Source organism: Asterias amurensis, chromosome 10 (assembly GCF_032118995.1).
Source record: "Asterias amurensis chromosome 10, ASM3211899v1".
Classification (NCBI taxonomy): domain Eukaryota; kingdom Metazoa; phylum Echinodermata; class Asteroidea; order Forcipulatida; family Asteriidae; genus Asterias; species Asterias amurensis.
This window is the reverse complement of record NC_092657.1, coordinates 21,543,698-21,560,885: the sequence shown is the minus strand read 5'-3', so window position 1 is coordinate 21,560,885 and position 17,188 is coordinate 21,543,698. Positions and strand designations below refer to the sequence as shown.

The 17,188-nt window shown below is 37.9% G+C and overlaps 1 protein-coding gene across 1 annotated transcript in view; it reads left to right on the top strand.

Moving 5' to 3' along the window:
• LOC139942802 (uncharacterized) overlaps positions 1-17,188 on the top strand; it is a 70,509-nt gene that overhangs the window by 11,504 nt on the left and 41,817 nt on the right. The window contains exons 3-11 of the mRNA XM_071939579.1: positions 1,758-1,892; positions 5,039-5,149; positions 7,113-7,391; positions 8,784-8,816; positions 11,457-11,710; positions 13,006-13,150; positions 14,007-14,323; positions 15,356-15,500; positions 16,454-16,779. Coding sequence (XP_071795680.1) covers positions 1,758-1,892; positions 5,039-5,149; positions 7,113-7,391; positions 8,784-8,816; positions 11,457-11,710; positions 13,006-13,150; positions 14,007-14,323; positions 15,356-15,500; positions 16,454-16,779 — 1,745 coding nt within the window. The remainder of the gene's footprint in view (positions 1-1,757; positions 1,893-5,038; positions 5,150-7,112; positions 7,392-8,783; positions 8,817-11,456; positions 11,711-13,005; positions 13,151-14,006; positions 14,324-15,355; positions 15,501-16,453; positions 16,780-17,188) is intronic.

Here is a 17,188-nt window from a genome sequence, read left to right as displayed (position 1 = left end):
TTTCATAGAGGTGCTTAAAGGTACTGTACACGTTTGGTAATTGTCAAAGAGCAGTCTTCTCACAAAACAAGCCTGTGAAAATTTGGACTCAACTTGTCATCAAAGTTGCGAGAAAATGATGAAAGAAAAAACACCCGTGTTGACTTATTTGTTGTGCTTTTAGATAGGAATACTATACTTCTAGCTAGAAGTCTTTTGTTATTTTAGTGAGAAATTACCTCTTTCGCAAAAAACTATGTTACTTCGGATGGAGCCGTTTCCCACATTGTTATATATACTACCAGCAGCTCTCCAATGGTCGTTGCCAAGTCAGTTTTTAAGTAAGTATTTGTTTTGAATTATTACCAAACGTGTACCTTCCCCTTAAATATAAAATTTGCCTAAGCACGAAAATAGCTCGCTTATTTTACACATGTTACTGGCCCAAATTGCATGCCATATACATTGCCTGTGACTGGCATTTCGCTGCTGTTTACTTATAGCATAACAATTGATTGGAGTCTTGGCCCGTGATCTGATTTTACCACGGAAGAACATTTTTGCTTAAACAAAATGTTGTGCTTAAAGACAGTAGACACTATTGGTAATTACTCAAAATAATTATTCTCATAACACCTTTCTTGATTACGAGTAATGGGGAGAGGATGATAGTATAAAACATTGTGAGAAACAGCTCCCTCTGAAGTGACCTAGTTTTCGAGAAAAGAAGTAATTTTCCACGAATTTGATTTCGAGACCTCGGATTTAGAATTTGAGGTCTCGAAATCATGCATCTGAAAGCACTCATTTTCGTGTGACATGGTGTGTTTTTTCATTAATATCTCGCAACTTTGAGAAAAATTTCCACAGGTTTGTTATTTTGTGCATAATTGAGATACACCTACTGTGAAGACTAGTCTTTTAGAATCACCAATAGTGTCCAATGTCTCTAAGCAGCTCTATTAAATTGGGACCAGGGCCCAATTTCATAGAGCTGCTTAAGCAAAAAAAAATTGCTTAAGCAAACAAAATCTTGCTTCGTAAAATCAGATTACTGACTAAGACTCCACTCAATTGTTATGCTAAGTAAACAACAGCTTAATACCAATCACAAGCATTGTATGTGGCATGACATTTTTGCCAGTAACATGTGTAAAATAAGCGAGCTATTTTCATGCTTAAGCGAATTTTTTGCTTAAGCAGCTCTATGCCCCATGTCTTATTAAGGGTCACAAAGGATCAGCCCTGACTCATAGGACGATGACGACGACTCCTAACTCAGGGTTTTTTAATCGGCTGCTTACCTGCGGTTAAAAATCAAAACAAAAAACAAAACACCGAGTTACTCCTTAAAGTTAAAAGCAGTTATTTTTACTCAAAATAGTTATCAGCATAAAACCTCACTTGGTAACGAGTAATGGTGAGAAGTTGATTGTAAAAAATATTGTGAGAAACAGCTCCCTCTGAAGTGGAGTAGTTTCGAGAACAAAGCAATTTTCCACGAATTTGATTTCGAGACCTCAAGTTTAGAATTTGAGGTCTCAAAACCAAGCATCTAAAAGCACACAACTTCATGTGACAAGGGTATTTTTTCTTTCATAGTTATCTCGCAACTCCGACGACCAATCGAGCTCAAATTTTCACAGGTTGGTTATTTTATGCATATGTTGATATACACCAAGTGCGAAGACTGTTCTTTGACAATTATCAATAGTGTCCACTGTCTTTAAATAATAAGGTGCTCAGTTTTTGTGTGTGTTTTTGTTTCCTTCTCGTAGTTCATGCAGGTTGTATGAATGGAACTGGATCTACCTACCGTGATGCTTCAATGTACACAGCCAGTGGATACAGCTGTTTGCGCTGGGAGGATGCCCTTAGCACCCAAGCAGACAACTTTACGTTCGACAACGCAGGTATGTATGGTGGCCCTGAAGGGACATCACATATCGCAAACGTGTGCGCATACGTATGCAATGTCGTGAAACAATTCGCAAATATGTGCGCACACGAATGCAATGTCGTGAAACAATTCGCGAATATGTGCGCACACGTATGCAATGTCGTGAAACAATTCGCAAATATGTGCGCACACGTCTGCGAATATTATTTGCGATGTCGTGAATTTTATTGCATACCATGTTGCATACCTTTGAATAAAATGTCTAATGATCTGGGGGGTTTCTTTCCAACAGTGAGATAAGCGGTAGTCATTGCAGCAGTAGTCTTTGTTGTGAGGCAAGCGAGGCGGTGGTCTTCCTTGGCCTGGTGCCAAGTTCCTGGGTATACACATGCTTTACAGAGGGAGCCTGCTGTACCGCCACAGTACTCCCTAGATCGGTAACAAATTATCCACAACTATGACATCATCCTAATGGTATGCAACATGGTATGCAATAAAATTCACGACATTGCAAAACAAATCGCATTCGTGTGCGCACATATTCACGATTTGGTTCACGAGATTGCATACGTGTGCGCACATATTCGCGATTTGTTTCACGACATTGCATACGTGTGCGCACATATTCGCGAATTGTTGCACGACATTGCATACGTGTGCGCACATATTCGCGAATTGTTTCACGACATTGCATACGTGTGCGCACATATTCGCGAATTGTTTCACGATATTGTATACGTGTGCACATATATTCGCGATTTGTTTCACGACATTGCATATGTGTGCGCACACGTTTGCGTTATGCGACTCCCTTCAGGGCCACCATAGGAATGTTTACCATAGTGCAAAGAGGGGTTGTATAAATCTCTCACACACATGTACATAATTGCAAGGATCGTGGGTTCGAATCGTGCTTTACCATAACGTAACGTTAGAGGACACATATTGTACTTTATGTTGTTCCTGTATTGAAGCAATCCCTATTGGTTTGCACACAAATAACTAGTGAGGACCCATGAACACAAAGAACCGACTAGAAGAACCTATACGCCTCTCTTAGTCGTAGTATTAATGCATGAGGTACGTCACAATGCTAACTCAAAACGAGGCGCGATGGGCGCAGCCACTGCAAGTAATGGGGAACGTGCGCCCATAGCCTCATTTTGGGTACTAATTATGACGTCATGCATCAGTAATTAAGGGAGGCGTATTGTTCCTAGTCATCGGAGGGTAGGCCATAAACACCCTTAATTGTAAGGGTCGTGGGTTCAAATCCCACCGCAGTAATATGCATGTGATATTGTTTTCACAGGACTCGGGAAAGTACTTTTGTAGAGTTTAAGCTGTTAACACACATCGGTGTATGGGGGGGGGGGGAATTAACAGATATGCCTACGTATACCCATTAGAGAATTAATTAGCAATACACGGTGTAACACTTATTGCAACGTGTTTGGTGTATTGGTTGAAATTATTGTTAACACCCTTTGCGGAGTTAAGTTTGATTCGTTTTGACGTATCTGGAAGTGACGACACCCTTGATGTCAAATTTAACACCCCGGTGTATAACAAAATAGTTTATGTAGATAGGTCAGAGGTGGGCTTATATTACAAGTCCAGCCTTTGTGTGTGGCGTTGACCACCTGAACAGCTGCCCGTGCACGAGTGACTGCATTTTTTCACAGTTTAAAAAAAAAAAATTCAAACTAGATCACACCAATTGTATGCTCGTGCCTTAATCTCAGACAAACAAGTATAAAAGGGAGGTTGCGCACGCAAAAGGATACACATACGTTTAGCTACCCGTAACCTACTTAGCAAGCAGGATACCAGTGTCGTGCACGTATAGCGGATAGCGAGTAGCGTATTCATAACGATGACAATTTCGTTGCACTAACCGTATCCGTTCGCATGCGAAAACTCCGTTATAGCACATTACAAGGCCTGTGTCATCTTATCGAAGCAGCTCTGACTCTGCACATTTATGTACTCTCACTTACAGTTACGGCACACGCGCGCCCTCCCTCATTATACCACATTCAATGACACTAGACACTATTGGTAATTGCCAAAGACCAGTATTCTCACTTGGTGTATCTCAACATATGCATAAATTAAAAAATGTGTGAAAATTGGCACTCCATTAGTCATCCAATTTGCAAGAAAATAATGATAGAAAAAACACCATTCGTAATGCATAACTTGTGGTGCTTTCGGATGCATAATGAAGCTCAAAAACTACTTTACTTCAGTGGATGCAGTTTCTCAAAATAATGAATACCATCAACAGCCCTACAGTGCAGTTTTTGTCCTGACAATTGTTTTGAGTAATTTTACCAATTGTGTCCAGTGCCTTTAAAGACACTGGACACTATTGGTAGTTGTCACAGACTAGCCTTCACAGTTGGTGGATCTCAACATATGCATACAATAACAAACCTGTGAACATTTGAGCTCAATCGGTCGTCGAAGTTGCGAGATAATAATGAAAGAAAAAACACCCTTGTCACACGAAGTTGTGTGCATTCAGATGCTTGATTTTGAGACATCAAATTCTAAATCTAAGGTCTCGAAATCAAATTCGTGGAAAACTACTTCTTTCTCGAAAACTACGTTTCTTCAGAGGGAGCCGTTTCTCACAATGTTTTAAACTATCAACCTCTCCCCATTACTAGCTACCAAGTAAGGTTTTATGCTAGTAATTATTTTGAGTAATTATCAATAGTGTCCACTGCCTTTAAAGTCATCTAGACCAAATGAGGTATCTGAAGCCCCTTCGTTGGCCATGGCGCCCGCGGTTAGATCAAAGTACATTAAACTACATTTTTAAACTGCATGTTTCATCATCAGTTAATTATCTGCCTGGTGTGTGGCGGGATACTTTGCATTTTAACTCATTCTGGTTCATTGCTATTTATCATTTCTCTGTTGTTGTCTAATGTGTTCAAATGTCTTTAAAGGTGTATTGTAAATAATTATAGATTCTTAATATATGGCCAGGGATATTGGAATTGAAGGCCTTCGGGCTACAGTTTTTTTGGTAAACTTTTTCAATTCCAGGCATATGTCCCTGGCTTTTATTTTGTTTGGATTATGTTTGTATTCTGTACGTGTTTTTATGCCGAATAAATAATAATATTAACAATAATAATGTTACAGGTCTTGATGAAAACTATTGTCGTAATCCAGACAACAGTTCCAGCCCATGGTGTTACTACAAGGACCCAGATACAAATACAACCTATCGAGACACTTGTGATATACCTCAGTGTAAGTATTTACTATAAGTCTGCCGTCGATTTCACAAAACTCTTCCTAACTGAAGACTGATCTTAGAACTTAGGACGAGTCCCAACCCTGCACTGTAGCATGCAGACCTTAAAGGGAAGGTGCAGCTTTGGTAATTGTCCAAGACCTGTCTTCTCACTTAGTGTATCTCAACATAAGCATAAAATATAAAACCTGTAAAAAATTGAGCTCAATTGGTCATTGGAGTTGCGAGAAAATGACAGAAAAATACCGTTGTTGGACGAATTTGTATGCTTTCAGTTGGGTATAAAAGACTTTTAGCTAGAAGTATTTTATTATTTCAGTGAGAAATTACCTCTTTCTCAAAATCTATGCTCCTTCAGAGGGAGCCGTTTCTCACAATGTATTATACTATCGACAGCTCTCAAATGCTCGTTACCAACTCAGTTTTATAGTTAATATTTGTTTTGAGTAATTACCAAACTTGTACCTTCCCTTTAAGAATAGACTTAAGTTGGGACGAGTTACTCGTCCTGTTCGAGATAAGACGAGTCCTAACTCTTTGTGAAATCGAACACTGGTCCCCTATCTTCATCTGGAAGGATAAAGACAGGTACATGCTTTCCAAAACCAATGAGTTCATCCAATTAGGGACAATTCTTTCTGACTGAACATAACCGCTACGGGTTTTGATACGGCGATACTTCAAAAACGCGGTTAACTTTCAAAGTGAATTTTACAGGGGTTAGGTCCATTGCATATAACTTATCTACAACTATATAGAATTAAAACCGTTTCAAAAAAGGGTATGCTTTTCCTTTAAAAGGGTGTAATATTCATTTTATTTGGTACTCATTTTTCCCCAGCAAAATGCAAACATGACGTTATTAATTTTGATATCAACTATAGATGGGTCTATAAATTTACGACTCGAAATGTCTTGTGAATCGGTCAATCAACCTTGGCTTCATGTTCTACTTTTTTTTTTTATTTCATCATAAAAATTCGTGAACATTTTGACAACAAACCCGCGTGTTTTAAACGTTATAAGAAGTAATCAATAATTTTGCACCGGTTTGACGTGAGGTTACTGGGCCCAATTTCAATTTCATTGCTTAAGATGAAATTAATATTCCTTGATAAAAACAGGACAACCAACTAAATTTCCATTTGTTGCATAGTGCTTGTTACTGGTATTCAGCTGTTGTTTGCTTATCCTGAAAATCACGCGGAAATAAGGTTGGTAATCCTGTTTTTATCCAGCAAGAAATTTCATGCTAAGCAAATTGTTCCTCTCTAAATATTACAAAATGGTTGCTTTCTCAAACTGATTTCGGCTCTCATGAGCTCCTTATTTAATTGATGCCAAATAAAGCAATATATAGCATAGGGGTTTTTCACTAAAGTCGTAGTATTATGCGAGTCACTGTTTAAAATGGTCGTTACGTCAAAGCTTAATTTGCTCGTTTAACGGGAACGGAAATGCCATCGATATCCCCATTCAGCATTAATTGAAATTTATCCTTTCAGACTTGGCAGTTAAAGGCATCCGGCATTCATTGTGATCAGCCACTCAATGCTTCAACAGGAGGAGTCACCTTAATCGAAAATAAAAACCTTGGCACGATGAGCGATAAAGTAGTTTGTGTTGATTTTGATTAATGGCTGTCCTCAAGTTGTCAAAAATGCTTTTTCCAGAAATGCATAAATACAATGTTTTTGGCAGAGTTAAATTATTATTACGAAAGGCACCGGACACTTTTGGTAATATTGAAAGGCCAGTATTCACACTCCCAACAGCTGTCAACTTAGGCCCTCAGTACATGTATTGAACAAGTAAAACACTTTTAGCTAAATTATTTATAACACCATCAAAATGTTTAAAATGGAAAGACACGTGGTCTCCTGCTCAAACAGCAAATCCTTAGACAATAAAGTCAATTCATCACTGACAGTTGCTATAATGTTTTCTTGCGTTAAACAGGTTTTACGGACGCCCTTTCCAAGTTTACACGCAGTGTCATGGTCTACATCAGTGGTAAAAACCTGAAATACGTCGTAGGATTTGACGTCACAGCACAAGAGTGCGCCCTCTCGTGTCTAGCTGAGACGAGTTTTGTCTGCCGCTCATTTGAATATCGTGAGTTATGGCCGTACACAGATCGCAAGTGCATACTGACCAATGAGAGTTTGTACTCATTGCAACGAACAGAAAATCCCTGGAGGGGTTTAGCCATTGACTTATTCACTAGGATTGATACAGGTAACTATTGTCGTTATTTACTTATTCACAAGGTCACTAATGTTATTGTCGTGTGTATTAATTTTGTCTTGCGGTATCACCATGTGTGTAGATACACACATGGTGTTACCGCAAACCAAATGAACATTGATACCTCACCATGCAGTGCCTCAAATCCTATAGAATTATTTTCGTTATTTACTTATTCACAAGGATTGATACAGGCAAGAATACTTATTTCGTTATTTACCTTTTCACAAGGTCATAATATTATTGCCGTTATTAACTTATTCACAATGATTGAGAAGTTTGTCTTACTTGTTTTAATATCTCCGAACAAAATGTACAACGCATTCAACAAAAAAGAATAGTCTGGTGCCATGCGCGATGGGTTAGCATTTATTACTGTTATTGGAAACAGGGAACATGACCAAGATGGTGACAACGTGATAAATGTCTATATCATTGTGAGAAAAGGCTCTCTCTAAAGTATTTTTTCTTTTCTTGAAAGAGTTAATTTCTGACACAAATAATTTAAAAACTTCAGGCTGGCCTTATGCATTTTATTAGACAGGCATGTGAAAGCACACACATTTGTACAACAATAGCGTTTTCTTCGGTATTCTCTTGCAACTTCGAAGATTAATGGAGTCCAAGTTTTCAGAGATGTTTTATTGCATGCACTATATTTGCATGCACCAAGTGAAATTATGGTTTTTGATATTACCAAAGGTTTCCAGCGCCTCAACAACATGCGACGGAATTAACCACCAGATGGAGTTTGCACAGTAGCTTACATGCAGAAAATACTCAAACAAACATAATGCTGTTTTTAATCAATTATAATGTGAGGTATTCGAATGGGTAAAAGTGTGAAACCTGACTATACAATGCAACCAATTAATATTGACGGTATTTGCCAAAAAGAATTGACGTTTTCATTTATTTCTAAAACTCAATCTAACCCCGTGTCAAAATCGTTTTATAAAAAGGCCGGGAAAGAAAAGCTCTCCTTTATTAAGACACGTCCCGTAGGGATTTAATCAAGATTAGATTGCAGGGAAAGAGTGTGATTTCCCAATGCTCTGTGATTTATCCAGCTAGGGTGCGTGTGACTGATTGAACAGGTTCCATTTATCAATGATGTATATAGTAGGCTACAATGAGTGTATTACCTGTTTATAAAGAGGTAATTTGATCAGTCTCAGAATGAAGGTAGAAATATTTTTCTACATTCATGGCCCCTGCAAGCTTGTTTTGACGCGAGTACTGAGTCAACACACATAGAACACGCTACAAAGACAATTTATTTACTGCTCAAGACACTCACAAGTCTATTGTGTATTCCTTTCAAAATGAGACAAATGTAATTACTTACAGACTTGTTTTTCTGCCTTTCGTTCTTGTTTTTAGTTTGTGATGCATTTCGTGCTAATTCAATCCCAGGTAAGTGGTTATATTCTGCACACACAAAATATATTCACTTAATGTACAAATCACTTTCTCTAAGCAGAAAACAAGCTCCGACGTTTATTTTCATGCACAATGTGATGTTTATAAAATATATATATAAATTCGACCGCTCAGAACAACTTTGGCCCTTTTCGAAACCACGGCCGCTTCGGCTTTGTAGGCTCTGTTCTCTCGTCTGAAGCCCCGAGCGCGTATACGCAAAGCACGCGCAAATTGGCGAAACAACCGACGGGGCCAAGCTAGCCTGAGCCGAGTCCAAAGCCGAAGTCGTCGTTTCGAAAATGGCCATAGTTGAACTGTCCCTGACTGAACTATGCCTGCACTGAACGGACAAAAGTACATCAAAATTAACTTAAGGCCATTGGACACTTTCTGAACAGAACACAAAATAAAAGTTCACAGATTTACAATACAGGGTTTACAGAAGGTAATGGTGAAAGACTTCGCTTGAAATATAATTCCATGAAATGTTTTACTTTTTGAGAATACATTAAAACAATATTAAGCATATCGAGAATAACGGATTTATTTTAAACACACGTCATGACAAGGCCAATCGTGCGGAAACAAGGGGGGTTTTCCCGTTATTTTCTCCCGACCCCGATGACCGATTGAGCCTAAATTTTCACAGGTTTGTTATTTTATATATAAGTTGTGATACACGGAGTGTGGACCTTGGACAATACTGTTTACCGATGTTGTGCGATTGCTTTAACCATGGGACCATAGGCGCCACAAATTAATTGACGACTGCGTTTCCCCACCACAGAAGACATAAATTTATTGGGCAATTAAATCTGTTTTATGCATAGTCCTTGGTAATTCCCATGCTAGAAAAACCTGTTTAGCCTAATGATATAAATTACATTACGTTGGCTGCACAAATTCAATGTTTGTATTCAGTTGCATGTGCAACAATATGTAGGAGTGTTCAGCGTATCATTGTTGTTGGACGGCGTTATCTATATCAAAGGTTGTAGTAAAACAAAACATGTGTTATGCTAATATTTTGACCGAACGGTTCTATCTCTGAAAAAAAGGGGGAAAATCGGGGGGGGGGACACGTAAAATATGCCTTCCTCTATTCTTGTCGCAGTTTTTTTCTTTTCTTTTATTGTTCGAATGATTCAACACCCGCATGCAGAGGCCCGACAGGGTATAATAATATTGACAACCAATTGACTACCCAAGACATAGCATCGTGTATTCATGGAAGCAGCATATTAAATGAGAGGGACATTTCCTATGAGTTTGGCACCTAGTCAATCAAGGTCACATCAATTACATTTTCACTCAAGCTATAATATTCTTACTACTGCAATGTGACAAATTCATGATTGCACTTAGGCAGTGGACCATATTGGTAATTACTCAAAATATTTATATCATAACACCTTTTTTGATTATGAGTAATGGGGAGAGGTTGATAGTATAAAAAATTGTGAGAAACAGCTCCCTCTGAAGTGACGTAGTTTTTGAGAACGAAGTAATTTTCCACGAATTTTATTCCGAGACCTCGGATTTAGAATTTGAGGTCTCGAAATCAACCATCTGAAAGCACACAACTTTGTGTGACAATGATGTTTTTTCTTTCATTAATATCTCGCAACTTCGACGACCGTTTGAGCTCAAACTTCACAGGTTTTCTAGAAAAATGTAATTTTCCACGAATTTTATTCCGAGACCTCGGATATAGAATTTGAGGTCTCGAAATCAAGCATCTGACAGCAAACAACTTTGTGTGACCATGGTGCGACAACGGTGTTGTTTCTTTCATAAATATCTCGCAACTTCGACGACCGTTTGAGCTCAAATTTCACAGGTTTGTTTTTTATGCATATGTTGAGATACACAAACTGTGGAGACTAGTCTTTGACAGTTACCAATAGTGTCCACTGGCTTTATTAAACCTTCAGGGAAGAGCAAATTAAACAATGTTTCATCGTGTTTTATATTTTTCTCAACACACCGAAATTTGTTTCACAACCTTGCCTTACACGTAAACTGTGTACTGTGTCGATTTTGTTGTTTGTAGCCTCGGAGCTTTCCTGTTTATGCAAACATAACACATGTGTTGTTTTTTTAACCGAAGAATCCTAAAAACCATCAAAGACATCTGGAGATTCAGACCACACATTAAAAGACACTGGACACTATTGGTAATTGCCAAAGACTAGTCTTATCACTTTGTGTATCTCAACAAAATGCATAAAGTAACAAACCTGTGAAAATTTGAGCTCAATCGGTCATCGAAGTAGCGGGAAATTTAATGAGAGGAAGAAAAAAAACACCCTTGTCGCACCAAGTTGTGTGCTTTCAGATGCTTGATTTTAAGCCCTCAAATTCTAAATCTGAGGTCTCGAAATCAAATTCGTGGAAAATTACTTCTTTCTCGAAAACTACGTAACTTCAAAGGGAGCTGTTTCTCACAATGTGTTATACTATCAACCCCTCCCCATAACTCGTTATCAAGAAAGGTTTTTGCTAATAATTATTTTGAGTAATTACCAATAGTTTCCACTTTAATACACCATGCCCAAAGTGGAAAGGTGAAATGTTAAGAAGTTTCTTGTTCTTTGTCTCACAATGTTGTGTTGCTCTTGTTCTACTCAGAAACATGTCCTTTGCCGATTACATCTGGTATGACCATCACTGCTTCTAGCATCTATGACGACACCCACAATCCGACGTATGCCTCACTGAATAATGTCACATGGTGGCGCCCTACAGGTAACTCTTCAACAGAGTGGTTACGGATTGACTTTGCTACACGTGTACTAATCACTGCTGTTGCAATACAAGGCGGTGGTGAAACGGCACCATATTGGGTTAAGTACTTCAAGCTATTCTACAGCGAGGATGGTGTGGTATGGTTTGCTTCAAAAGGGACTGCGAGCAGGGACTTTGTAAGTTGACAATTTTACGCTATTCAAATAATGTATCTGCATTCTATTAAGTCACATATTTGTCTAGGTATACCAAGTGGGCATGACTCATTAATCATGTGTTATAACATTAACTTTTATATTAGAGTGCGTGTTCTTAAAGTAATAAAACTAGGTCACTGTGGTGTACCTATTGGCTCTATACTACTTCCAAATGGAAACACCACAGTGACAATTAACCTAAAGCTAAGTTAATATGCTAGAATCCTCATCAAATCTGATGGTGCTGATGACTGCTAGATGTAAACTAATAGAAAGATAAAAGGTTCAGCCAGCCTATTGAGTAAAGCCCTACGGTCATGGTTGATCACACACTTGGTGATGATGCTCCAAGGAAAAAACTCGCTGATTTAAATGTCAAAGAAAGCTAAAGGGCTACTACAAACTTGAGTACGATTTCAGTTCACTCCCATTTTCCAGAAATGTATTCTCGAGGAACAAAGTTAAACGTGTGAGTGGCCAGTGCAAAGTCGTTCATCGGCCGGATTGCTAACAACAAAGAATAGTCCGCTGTCTCAAGAGTTTCCCCCATTGACTCGTACACAAATGAGCCTCAGTCTGTGGTTTAGTAATAACAATGTTTGACACACTGGACCCCACACGTGCAAGTATTTATAGGTGGAATGACGACATACAATGTGGACCATCTGTATGACTGTGGGGTTGCTATCATGTTGTGTTATCCCTTGGTATAATTATAAGTAGTTTATTGTGATATTAAAGACATTGGACACTATTACTAATTGTCGAAAACCAGTATTCTCACTTGGTGTATCTCAGCATATATGCATACAATAATAAACCTGTGAAAATTTGAGCTCAATTGGTCGTCGAAGTTGAAAGATAAAAACACCCTGAAAGATAAAAACACCCTTGTCACACGAAGTTGTGTGCTTTTAGATGCTTGATTTCGGGACCTCAAAATCTAATTCTTTCTCGAAACTACATTACTGCAGAGGGATTCGTTCATAACGATGTTTTTTTTTTACCATCAACCCTCCCCATAACTCGTTACCAAGTAAGGTTTTATGCTAATAATTACTGTGAGTAATTACCAATAGTGTACACTGCCTTTAAGCATTGCAAATTTTCAAATTGCAGAGTTTTGTTATAACGTCCTTAATTAACTCGTACGCATTTTAAGGTTGGAAGTTAGCCTTGATCTACCTCGTATTCTACACTCAAGTTCTACTGTAATTATATATTTTAATTATAAGGAATTTCGAGGAAATGTTGAAGCGACTTGTATCAAGACTGCCAAATTGAACCCACCAATCAGAGCCAAGATGTTAAAGATTGAGCCAACCAAATGGAATGGAGAAATCGCAATGAGGTTCCGTTTGTTTGGCTGTATTGATAACGGTAAGCGTACATTATTTACACAAAGATTTTTTTGTTGATTTAGCCCAGAAGAAAGGGAAAAAAAAAAACACAATTTACTAGACTGACTGTGTTTTTGCTCACAAGGTGCAGTGTGTTTTTTTTATTGAAGACAGTTTTTGGAAACAGTAGCAGGAATATAGCTATTTATATTGACTGTGTTGCACTGGTACTAATTTTATTTCAAAAGTGGAACAAACCCCACCCTGGGGGAGGATCACGACAAAGCATTAACAAAATTTAACTTAAAAAAAAAACAATAATAGCAAAGAATGAGAGGTGAGCATTGAAATAATAATATCGACTCTTACATAGCGATAACTTTTACCCCTGGTTTTGGACACATAGCCTTAACTGTCTCAGCTTCGTGGGGAGTTTACAGCCTGGGCTACCAATTTATAGAGCACTATTTTGCTAAATCAATCACAACAACCACATCTGCCTTCACATGTAACCAATTACCCCATGTTGGTTTTAATGTTTAACAACGCCTTGATGTTTTGGATTTGAACATCTTCCTGGCAAAGGGTGTTACCGCAAACCAAATAATATAATAATTATTGATTTGACTGTTTCAACAGTTTAATTGAATCTCTTTCAATTGACCATCAGACTGTGATAACACTGTAGGGGTAACAGACATATCCTTACATGAAAAACCAAAATAATATATTAAATTTGACCGTTTCAACAGTTTAATTGAATCTCTTTCAATTGACCATCAGACTGTGATGAAACTGCAGGAACAACAGACGGATCCTTACATGACAAACCAAAATAATATATTAAATTTGACTATTTCAACAGTTTAATTGAATCTCTTTCAATTGACCATCAGACTGTGATGAAACTGCAGGAACAACAGACGGATCCTTACATGACAATCTTATCACAGCATCCTCCTACTCGACCTCTACCCACTCCCCTCACACTGCCCGACTTAACCCCTTTGATGATCGTGGAACAGGCTGGATACCTTTGACCTCAGACGCAAACCAATGGATACGGGTGGAGTTTCTGCGTAATAGAGTGGTTCATACCATTGTGACGCAGGGGTGTGGGGTCTGGAAAGGTTGGGTCACATCTTACTCGATCGATTATTCAGTTGATGGGATTGAGTTTGTGGAAGTTCTTGAAAACGATTTTAAAGTTAAGGTAAATGCTGCAGTTTTTGCTAAAAAATTCTAAAGCTCCCAACTAGCATCCGTCCTTTTGTTTGGAAATCTGTTTGCAACAGCTAATTATATTTTATCATGTTCCCTACTGCACAAAAAAAAATCATTTTATTTTAATAACGTAGTACCATATTAATACTTTTTCAAAGGAAGAAGCATTTTACTTTATCAAAACATAATCATTTTGTGTTTTAAAGGCACGTGGAAATATATTTTTTTCTTTCAAACATAAAAGTATATGCTTACGAACAATAAAACAATTTTTTTAGTAATTGTTTGTCACGATTTATATCTTTGAAATATATATAAAGTTGTTTGGGGGCTGACTCCGCCTACCCCTTTTGTGACGTCAATAGAGGCAGACTTTGCCTGCATCGGTATAGTAAACACACGTGCAAAGTACATGTACGTCCAATTCGTGAGTTGGTACATCTTTTTTTGGAATGTACAAACTCACAACTTAGTCCGTACATGTACTTTGCAAGCGTGTTTACTCTACGCATTGCAGGAAAAGTCTGCCTCGATTGACGTCACGAACAGCGCCCTCTCGGGTCGGGGTCTATTCTTAAATTTGTAAATAACATAAGAACTAATTTTTTAAAATCTTAGTTAACTGTTTAATCACATTCCACTCACCAAAACACATATATTAGTGACAAAAGCTTTATTTTGAAAAGAAAACCACTTCCAGGTGACTTTAATAAGCTGCTACCGAGAAATAAATTTGTCACACGAAGTTGTGTGCTTTTATATGGTTGATTTCGAGACCTCAAATTCTAAACTTGAGGTCTCGAAATCAAATTCGTGAAAAATTACTTCTTTCCCGAAAACTACGTCACTTCAAAGGGAGCTGTTTCTCACAATGTTTTATACTATCAACCTCTCCCCATCACTCGTTACCAAGTGAGGTTTTATGCTGATAATTATTTTGAATAATTACCAATAGTGTCCACTGCCTTTAAAGAAATTTATAACCTATTTGTTGTTCTCTGTTAATTATTTTCTGAAGCAGATTTTTCAAGCCAACATTGATGGAACTGGTTTAGTAAGCAACATCCTAGAACAGCCGTACATCATGAAGAGTATACGACTGTTTCCTGTTACCTGGAATGGTTCAATTTGTCTTCGAGTCGACTTAATTGGATGTATATTCCACAGTAAGTGTTTCAAATAATCTTTTCATACTCGTATAGAATTGTTATGTTAATGATCCTGACCAGTTTCGGTATAAAGTTCAAAAATCGTATTTATGGTGCGTTTGGTAATTACTCAAAACAAATATTAACTTAAAAACTGACTTGGTATAACGAGCATTGGAGAGCATTTGATAGTGTAAAACATTGTGGAAAACGACTTCCTCTGAAGAAACGTAATTTTTGAGAAAGAGGTATTTTCTCACATAAATAATAAAAGACTGCTAGCTAGAAGTCTAACCTATCTGAAAGCACACAAATTCATCTAACACTGGTGTTTTTTCTTTCATAATTGTCTCGCAACTTTGATGAGCAATTGAGCTCAAATTTGCACAGGTTTTTTATTTTATGCTTATGTTGGGATACACCGAGTGAGAACACTGGTCCTTGACAATTACCAAACGTGTACCTTCCCTTTAATGTGTAAGGAATTTAAGACTACACTTTGTCCATTCTTTAGTTCAATTTCTACTACCTTTTTTAAACTTAAATAAAAACTGAATGGTTGACCAGCTCTTACTGCTAGCTTCAGATCCCCAGACGGGGATCAGATCCCCAGACGTGACCCTTGAGTCCTTAAGCAAGACACCTAACCATTGCTTTCTCCTTCGGATGGGACGTAAAGCCGTTGGTCCCATGTGCTGTGTAACACATGCAAAAGAAGTGCACTTATCGAAAAGTAAAGGGGTTCGCCCGTATTCCCGGCTTGATTTGCAGCATTTTGCGCTAGCACCTTGCTAAACATTACAAGGTTTAAGGTCCATGATAATTCAAACTTCGTCCCACGTTCAATTTTGCATGAAATTCTTGGCGCTTTGTATTCTTCTGGAAAAGGCGCTATATAAATACGGTTATTATTATTAGTAGTAGTAGTAGTATTATTATTAAACAGGTTTTGGTGTTTGTCATTAAATTAGAGTGTAGTCGGCGACTTGGTGTTGAGTCCGGTGTTGTAAAAGACGATCAGATATCAGCCTCCAGCCAGTATTGGGGCTACTTGGCCGGAACAGCACGACTTCATACAACAGGACAATTCAGCTGCTGGAAACCAACTCTAATTCAAATCAGCACCGATGAATGGCTACAGATTGACCTTTTGACTTTACACACCTTGACTGGGGTCATCACTCAGGGTCAAGGGTTTAACCTTGATTACTGGGTCACTAGTTACTTCATCCAGTATACGAGTCGGGAATCAGACGGAGTTTGGCGCGACTACAAAAGCATTGATGGTAGTCTGGAGGTAGGACAGATTTTACAAAATGGTATCTTTACAATTTTGAAGAAAAGTTGGACATGCTTGTTTTTCAAATACGAGTCTGTTTTGTTCTTCTTTCCTTTTCTATTGATTGCTTTTTAGCTATACTGCTTTATTCGTTCACAAAGAAAACGGTACACCAAAAAAACCCACTGCCATTACAATACGAATAACATGAATTAACAAATGTTTCATTTCTACAGTGCAACAGCACGTTTTTATGACAGTTACGAATGTTATTCTTAATAATAATCAAAACTCTTATCACCAGTGGTGCATTTAAAATTATAAGCATTGTTATGTTGTTTTCTTTCTTAAAGGAAATTTGATTTGCGAACGAGACAGTTGCTCGCAGTGTAAGCATTGTATGTAATCAAGAATGTACAACAACTGG